The sequence below is a fragment of the Cariama cristata genome, unplaced genomic scaffold (assembly GCF_000690535.1).
Source record: "Cariama cristata isolate BGI_N322 unplaced genomic scaffold, ASM69053v1 scaffold27856, whole genome shotgun sequence".
In the NCBI taxonomy this organism is placed as follows: domain Eukaryota; kingdom Metazoa; phylum Chordata; class Aves; order Cariamiformes; family Cariamidae; genus Cariama; species Cariama cristata.
In genome coordinates, this window is record NW_009621969.1 from 609 (window position 1) to 9,740 (window position 9,132).

Genomic DNA, 9,132 nt, shown 5'->3' on the forward strand with positions numbered 1-9,132 from the left:
TAGAAGATCAGGTAGTAGCTCTGCTAGTTTGGTAAGCAGACTCAACAGACACAAACTAACTGCATACCGCTTAGGATGCCAGTTTATTCATACCACATCACACCAATGCCCAGCTGAAAATTCAGACCCTCAGAGGCAGTGGTATAATGTTGCATCTTACATGCTCAGAACATACTTGCATGGATAAGGGAAGAACTAAAGAATTTGTCTTTTCTTAATCAAGAACAAACTTATTTTTGCAACCTTAATGCTCTTTCAATATTTTATAATGTGCAAGTCTCTCACAGGAAAAAAAAAACAACATAGCTTCAGCACACAAAACTATTTAACAGTGGCTAGAATCCCTCATTCTCCACTTTTTTTTATTTGGAAAGCAAACGTGGATACAAATCCTCAATGAACCCCTTCACCTGTGAAGACTTCTAGCATCTCTTATGTAGACCATTCAAAAACAGAACACCCCTTTCTCCACCTCAAAGCTTAAGTATTAAAACTGAGAACCACAAACCATTCGTTTTCCTCTGCTCCTTCCAAAAAATCCTGTTAGTATCCTTTGTCTGCCCTTGCAGTAATCCTTTTCTCTGCATCACATCCTCATCTCTTCAGCCTGCACTTCTTCCCCCTAGTAGGCATCAGGCAAATTTAATAGTGGCCTTACCTTTCCCACTTTCCACCATGCCTCACTTACCAGCGTGGGCATAAGATTTTCCAAAACTAGTCAGTTTTATTGTCAGTAGCTTTTTGTTGGTAAATAGAATTAGTGTATTAAAATTGTTCAGCATAAACTGCTGCAATAAATATTGGTACAAAATAAAAGAGCATTAGAGGCATCTTTCTTGATAAGCGAATAAAGTTTTATTAAATCCCATAATTTAAAGCATTTGTTATACCACAACTTACATATTTTCAAATCCACTCTATACTGATTCTATAACATAATAAAAATAACTTTCACAAAGCGATGATACTACTCTATTCTCATACTTATTCTGGTATTATTCTGACAGCGACTAAGTCTCCCCCTCAATGATCTGGCCTTTTACAGGAAGAAACATATATTAATTTACTTAAGTTCTCCAGATCGAATACATTCCATACACATCAAAAAAAGATTTACAAAAATATACAAAAAATTACAAAATAAGCAGCACAGTAATTTTTTTTTTTTTTTTTTATTTGGAACACTGAACACAGGTCTACAACATGCACATTCAAGTCAAATAGGAAAACGTATAGAAAAAGCCTTGAAGGACAATTAGGGATTGCTGTCTTGGAGAGATCTTAGAAAAGGTTAATTCCTCTTACTATCAAAAAGAAAGTTGATTCAGGGTAATTTCCATTCATACTTGAAAAAAAAAAGCAAAATAGGAAAAGACTTTGAAGTGTTTTGGCACAGAAAGAAAACATTTTAAGTGATAACTAATCATCAAACAAACATGCTTTCAGAGGGAGAGACTTAAAGAAAAAAATTAACAAGAACTGAATTACGTTGGGAGAACTAAATAAATTTATGAAATGATAATATGACCACTCCTAAAGGGATGTGTATCTGCTCCTGAAAGGATACACAAAGATCTTCCAAGAGGGGCATGTACAAAGTGATGAAGTCATCTATGTGCCCCAGGAATGGAAGGACCACTTCAACTAGGTTTTTGCACACATTTGGACAGAATGAAGAGCGAAATGGGGGGGGAGGGGGGAGAAAAAAATACTAGCAACTCACTGGGAAACTAAGACCATCTAAAACCAGTCCCAAAAAAGCCTCCTGATAAGGAAACTTGCTTAATGATTAGTCTTCTTAACACAGTAATAACCCTCAGCCAGCGTAACAAATGAAAAGCTATCCTCCTGGACCACTGGCCTAGAGGGAATACTCCGCACTACTAAACCCAGAACATAGCTTTTAACTGAAGGCATCTTGATAAGTACATGGAGGGTTACAGGTTATCAAGATTCTCTCTACACAAGACCACTTGACACTACATCACCGACAGGAAAGAACCTCAGAAGAACCCCATGCGGGCAGTGTTAAATACATGTGGAAACATTAGGATAGTTAAGCAGATATTATTGTACAAGCATTAAAAAAAGTTTACAAAATTATAGGTGCTGGGAAACAGAAATTATCTAGTCCAGCAAGTAGAGAGCCCAGCTGGTCAGGTGTTCAGACTAAAAGAGGACTGACTTCTCCAACTCTTCCATCGACCTTCCAGCACACATTTACAGTATTCCTCAATATACCTGTGAGTAAAAATGCAAGATGTTTGTGCAGAGGAACAGGATATAAAACCAGCTCAGCAGTTAGAAACTCTGCCGGGGGTGGGGGGGGGGGGGGGAAAGGGGGGGGGGGGGGGGCGGTAAAGGGAGTGAATGAAGTGAAACTTCAAAATTTCACTTACAGAAAAACTCAACTTTACAAAACCTATGGTAGTCTTCAAATACACCACCACATAGCTCCTGCAAAATGAGAACAGGAGCCGAAGAACAAACCAGAAGCGCGTCTGGTTCAGGACCACACAGGAAGTCAGGAAAAGACTGAACACCACAGTTCTGGTCTTGCCATCCTCAGTCTCACGTGTAAGCATGACAGATGCACTCGATCCCTTAACCAAACGAGCAGTAGTTCAGTACAGGCCCCAAAGGAGGTAAAGGCCTGAGCCACAGCTGGGCCAAGAACGCCTCTAGAAAACCCACAAAGGAGCAGAGTGATGCAGCGAGCATCAGTGCATATAAGCTTGGAACACTGATGATGGAACTAATGTGTGAACAGCAGGTGGCTTTTCCAAGACTCGTTTATCAAGGAATGAATAATGTTGTGGGTAAGGAGTCTCATGCACACCTTTCCCATTGTATACAATTTGACTTTATTCCCAATTTATTCCATTAAATATGACAGCCTAAGTGAGCCTTTTTTGAGCTCTCCCTGCTAGGCAGCATGGCTGCATGGCAGCAATGTCCCCTTGAGCTGGGACGCCTCTCCAGGTTGCTCCTCGAGGCAGAGACACCTTCTACCAACGGCACATCTTTTGATGAGCCCAATTTGAGCTCTCCCTGAACTGCAGCTAGACTGCATGCCAGGTGACTCTCCCCTTGAGCAGGGATGCCTCCCAAGGTCTGAGATTCCTTTACCTGAGGCTGAGAGATCCTTGCCCAGAGCAGAGAGATCCCTTACGCACAACAGATCCTTGGTAAGTGACTGATAGCATGCTGAATTAATACTAATGAAACATTAGGATTTCATGTAGCTAGTCAACGTTAATCATTACAAAGTTTGCGTATGTAATCCTTTAGACATAAACCGTTGACCAAGTCTGTCACTAAGTCTGGATCCAGCCACACCTAGACTCCTCTCTTGAGGAGTTTAGAAAGCAAGGGGGTCCATTCTAAGCTCTGCGAATCAACATGAGGGTCTTCCTTACCCTTCTGCATCCCCAGTCTCTGTGTAAGTCATTCTAGCTCGATTCTAACTCAATTTTCCTTTGTATGTTTCTTCCACGTAGTAAGTAAGAGAGTGAACTTTGCCATTGAACTTTGTTAAGTCACACTTTTACAACATCATATTAAAGCCACTTTTGCCAATACTTCTGATGCTGATTCTTTAACTGATCTAAATCACTCATTCGCAACAAATTGGCATAGTCAGCACGATCCTAAATCGGGACCCATGACAAAGCACTGATCTCTTTTGCCCCAGGCTACATAGGTCTGCCTGAGAGGAACCCAGGTACCGGTGGGCAGAAAGGCAGAGCAAGGGAAACCCTGTGGCTACAACTGCAGACTTCAGTCAGAGGCAGAATTCCCAGACTTGTATTGTTTCGGGCATTTCATACAGCAACACTGAGGTAGAAGGGGAAGAAAGAGGAAGGTGTACAGAAGTAAACTCTTTCATCAGCCTGGACAACATACGCACAGTAATTTACATCCTGGCTTTCTTATATGAACACAAAGATAGGGAAGCAAGAATGATACTATTAATATTTTCTGATCTCTCAGATTTCCCAGAATGATATTAATTTGTGTTAAGTCCCTTCAGGAAAGGCAGAAAGAAATTTTCCATTCCTCGTCATCCTGTAGCAGTTATTCTGTTATGTGCCTATCAGACAACCAGGAAATTGATACAGGAATGCTATTAAGGAAAGTCACCTGCTGCAGAGTTTATTTTTCTTAAAAAGGTCACCATTTAAAGTTCAAGCATTAACCTATTTGCATTGCTTTCAAATAGCATCTCCTTACTCTCGTAAGAGAAAAATCACAGAAGAGAAATTAAGCATAAACAAAAAAAATACAGAACGAAAAGAGACTGAGTATTTCAGCTTTGGATTTTGTGCTTTACATCAGGAGGTATTGTATGCTCAGAAGTTATGTTAATTACGAGTTTTCTTTCTCACTTGGTTTTATTAGAGCTGTTTTCAGTAAATAATTACTAGATGCCCAGTTATTCTGGGGAAAATGCCTGCAGAAAGACAGCTACTTTCACCCTTTCATATCAGTCTCGCCAGCTTTTTACCTGGAAAAAATTTAATTTCAGGAACCGATGCCTGGCAACTTACTGTACTGGTAAGCAGCACAGACTGGAAGCCCCAGTGCATGCTGCAGACAGCTAGCAGGCTAAAAATATCCAGCCTCAATAAGAAATGCAAAACTATTCCCTTCCCTTAACATCTCTAGCATAAGGCTTCTAAAGCTTGCGTACTCAGTGGACACTCTGTAGTCCCTTCCACAAAAATATGCATGAGCAATTTCCCTGCAAGAGATCAGAACTTCACCTGTCTGAGATTTGATAAGGCAGCTGACTCATGGATAATAAACAGTGGAACATGAAGTAGCTGCAGGACACAGGTATTACTAAACATGCACAGGACACACATTATCTTCATGACATCAGTATTATCTTTATCTTAATAATAATGAATTCAAATAATTAATTTCTTCAGTATTTTAACATACCCCCGATTTGTTTCACATGCCCAAGATACAGTTAGTGTTTTCTGCTCAAACTTAACAGAACCTGCTGAAGTCCACCCCAACACATCTTCTCTGGCTTCGCTGAAAAAGGATTTACTTTCACAGCAGAAAAAACAATATACTGACCAAAAAGGATGGTGGAAGTCTGTCAAATGGAAAATTCCTTGCTCAAGGAGAACGTAGAATTATCTCCGTAATTTCAGCTCTGCTGCCCAGCCTCATAGGTATTCCAAAGTACATCGTCCCCGGGCTGACATAGACAAAGGTGTTCTGCCCAACTTTGTACAGGCCAACAAAGAATGGATTCAGAAAATAAGCTCCAGCATTTAGTGGGAACATCTGCCCTCCGTGAGTATGGCCAGAGAGAATTAAATTTATGTCTGGTCTCTCCTGAAGGGCCCACTTTGCAGCGGTCGGCTGATGAGCTAACAGCACTATTGCATGCTCACTGCTACAATCTCTGAGAGCTTTTTTTAAATCCATGCCATGTCCTGAGTAGCGTAATACATCTGCTTCAATATCGTCAACGCCAGCCAGGCAGAACCAGTCATCAGTGTTCTTCGGTGAAACAATCTTCACATTCTCATTATGAAGTGGCCGAATGTTAAATGATTTTAACAGCTCAAACCAGTTGCTAACATCTGATGTGTAGTACTCATGGTTTCCTGTGACAAAGTAAGTCCCCAAAGGGGAGTTAAGCTCTCCAAGAGGCTCAACAGCAGGTCGTATGATCTCTGCCTCAGAGTCAGTCAGGTCCCCAACAATCACGGTGACATCTGGTTTTAAAGCCTTAACCATTCTCACAATCATGGCAAGCTTGGTCTTCCCAACTGTAGGGCCCAGATGGATATCTGAAAGCAACACCACTTTCAGATTATTCATTGTTGAGGGCAGCTTGTGAACTGGAACCTCCACTGAATTCACAGTAGGAGGCTGGGAAGCATTTAACAGCCCTACAACAGTCAGCACAACAGTCAGCATGACTGCCAAAACTGGTTTCATTGCTGTTCTGTTCTTGTTGCCAGTGCCTGCCTTAGCGCCTCTCCCAGTCAAGAACTTGTAAGCCTGCTCTACAGAGCCTAGAGTGAAGAGGAAGAAGATAAGAATGATATAGGCCCCCAGGCAAGTGTAGGCAGCTAAAGAAAAGAAATAGGGCTCTTCCGCCACAAGAAATAGCAACGTAAAGAAGCTTGAATGAGCCAAAGTTAGAAATATGAACACAGCTATTTTCCATGGCATGAAACAGAAGGAGCTGGCAGCTGAAGACCTGGAGAATGTGGTGACTGTGCTTCTCCAAACATGAAGAGATCCTATCAACATGAGCGCATTAGCAAAGAGTGCCATCTGCAGCCTTAGAAGCCAACGCCGTGTCCTGAGATCGAGTTTTTCTGCCAGATAACTCCGTGATAGCATCATGGAGAAGAAAACGACTCCTGCAGTCACTGCAGCCTTTGCTTCAAGGGGCATTTGCTTGAAGGAGATCATCTTTGCTTCCTGACCGTTCCCTTCTGTTCTGCAGAAGTCTCCAGTAGGCAATAGTGTGGTTATGAAGGGATGCCTTGGGTCAATGAAGCCTGCAACCAGGAACCAGTATCAGCTGTTTTAAAATATTACGTACATTCTTTTTTTCCCAGACTGCAATAAAGTACTGTTACTCTGCACGTATTACCCAAGATACTGGGTCATCCAGAATCACTATCGTGATGACAGAGAGGAGATTTCCCAATGTGGAATAAATCATATAGCTGAAAACACTGGATTCCAGCAGTCCCCTTCCAAGCTCCCTGCCTGCCTCCCTCAATGATTCCTCCCCCCTTTTTTAATATGCTCTTTCCTCATTAAGACTTCGTTATAGTAGATGGCAATAGATCACAACAGTGATGCAATGAGTCCTGGAAACAATCATTATAGTATTTGTAAACCCTGTACACATTCTGGGACTAAGCTGCTTCTGCTGTTAACTTAGCACGTGTGTTTTCTGTTCTTCTTCCCAAGCAGTTGGCTCCATCTCAAAAGCACGTATCACCCCACATTATTCTTACCGAATGCAAGAGGTTCTACCAACACATGCTACAGCAGCAGTGAAATCCTCACTGGAACAGCTACCACATGCAACTGTGGTCCCAGAAACTGCAGATGATGTATCAGCAGATATCCTTGCCTCCAGTTGAGAATAAGACTTCCCCAAAGGCCTCAAAATCAGTAGGACCAGTGAAATCCACATTCTGTTCTGCTACTTGCTTCCACTGTATTTACAGTTCCCAAGACTCAACACCTATTTCAGAATACCCTGGTCTAACAGGATGCAATTAAGTTGAAAAGGGATTAAAACATCACACACTGTGCTACTTTAAAAGTAAAGGGTGCACTAAGTCTAATGCATCTCTGCTCCCAGATTGAAAAAAAATAAACAAGCTTCAGTTATGTTTGAATCGTACTAGAATTCCCTGTTCTGCTCTGTATTTTGCTCACAGTTCATAGCGTTTCTACTAATGCCCAGTTTGCACATTTCTATTTAAAATAAACCTACTGTTTTATTTTAACCACAGATGAAAAAAAAAGTTTGAATGGTCTTTCATCACATACAACACAGACCAAGTTTGAGATAACTACCTTTTTTAAAGCCATGCAGCGGCATACGCTTACTTTCAAAACACTTACTGTCCCTCAGTCCACACTTAACTAGAGAAAAAGCAAGCGATCATTACAGCCAAAAATATCGCGGAACTAGGACAGAAAAGCAGCCTTGTAGGGCTCTGCCGTGAGCTTGAGCCCCGATGTCTACAAAACCAAGTCTGCCAGGTTGCTATTTGCAGCATATACTTTCCCAAGTTAATTTAAATGAACATTAGCATGTCTGTGATGATAGGACCCTGCTATATTTTAAAAAGACCCCTTCCCTCACTGCTTGGTCAGGGAGCTGTGGGTTGATACAGAAATCATGCCTGTCAGCCTCAGTTCCTCAAGCCCTCCCAGCTGTTACAAAACTATTTTTAAAAAACAGTGCTATTTTACACACATGCCTCTACAGAAAATAAACAAAGCTATAAAGATAAGAGCAGAAGAAATGTCCTACTGGTTCAAGTCCACAGTTCCTCTAAACACCAGGCCATCCTCCGTCTGGGCAACAGCAACAAGAAATGCTGTTTAAAGAAACAACATGACCCTGGCCACTGTCTGTGGTCTGCTCCCCTCACACTCCTCCAACTGACAAAGCTGCCACACTAGGGACATTAGAAGGCAAATCCTTGCCTAGTCATTTTTGGATGTTGTTTATGAATCCAATGTATTGTAATTTGGCTAATCCTTTTTTGGACTCTACTAAATACTGTCCACTTCTACAACCTCCCATAGCAGCAGATTGCTGAAATTCACTATAAAACAGATAAAATGCTTTAAAATATAAACTAATCTATTAAATCCACCAAGTGTCCCTCCTCTAATACTAGCACATTTGGTGAGTAGTGGTTCTCCATTCCTCTTACCCACCACCTTCAGAATTTTGTCAGTCTCAGCCATAACCCCTCCCCTCAGAAACCATACTTACTGCCATCCAGTCTTCCCTTCGATAAGGTCTCCCGTGAGGCTATGCTACTTTTCACACAGCTTTAACCACCTGCGCATCATTCAATTGGCAACATCCATCAAGATAATACTGACAATCTGCTTCAAACTCAACGCATAAGCAACAAGAGACACATCCTACAACAACTGTAAAGACAAAGAATTTGCCTCGGTCCCTGGTTAGGCATGCCACTGGACAAAGCAGCAATAAGAAAATCGATGCTGAACGAGGGTAGAAGAGGAAAAACTCCTCTCCCTTCTCTCATACACCACAGGAAGAGCAAGTTTTCCCACGGGATCTGCTAATGGAGTGTGGGTAGCAGGTAACTGCAGCTGGATTTCTGCCCCCCCCCCGCCATGGGTTGCTTAATGAGGCTCTATAATATGTTATTTCTTAGAGCTGAGTCTGAACGGTGGAAGGAGTACGGCTGGAAGCGCGTCCAGCGGTCGGCGACCCCGGTGATCACGCCGCTGAAGGCGGCAGCGCAGCCCACCGCCGTGGGCGCAAGGGCAGGCACCACCAGGCATTCCTCAACGCCAGACAAAGGGCGAGGGCCCAGCGCGGTGGCCGGCGGCAGGCAGGCCCGCTGAGGAGAAGGAGCC

The 9,132-nt window shown here is 42.3% G+C and overlaps 1 protein-coding gene across 1 annotated transcript; it reads right to left on the reverse strand.

Annotated features, from left to right (window-relative positions):
• Nucleotides 1–5,133: 5,133 nt before the first annotated feature.
• Nucleotides 5,134–6,537, reverse strand: TMPPE (transmembrane protein with metallophosphoesterase domain). The gene has a single exon (XM_009702173.1). The coding sequence runs from the start codon at nucleotides 6,448–6,450 to the stop codon at nucleotides 5,134–5,136; it is 1,317 nt and encodes a 438-aa protein (XP_009700475.1). The 5' UTR covers nucleotides 6,451–6,537.
• Nucleotides 6,538–9,132: the final 2,595 nt, after the last annotated feature.

Excerpts from the sequence above, each read along its gene's own strand:
- TMPPE (XM_009702173.1), bottom strand. The coding sequence starts at position 6,450 with ATGATCTCCTTCAAGCAAATGCCCCTTGAAGCAAAGGCTGCAGTGACT.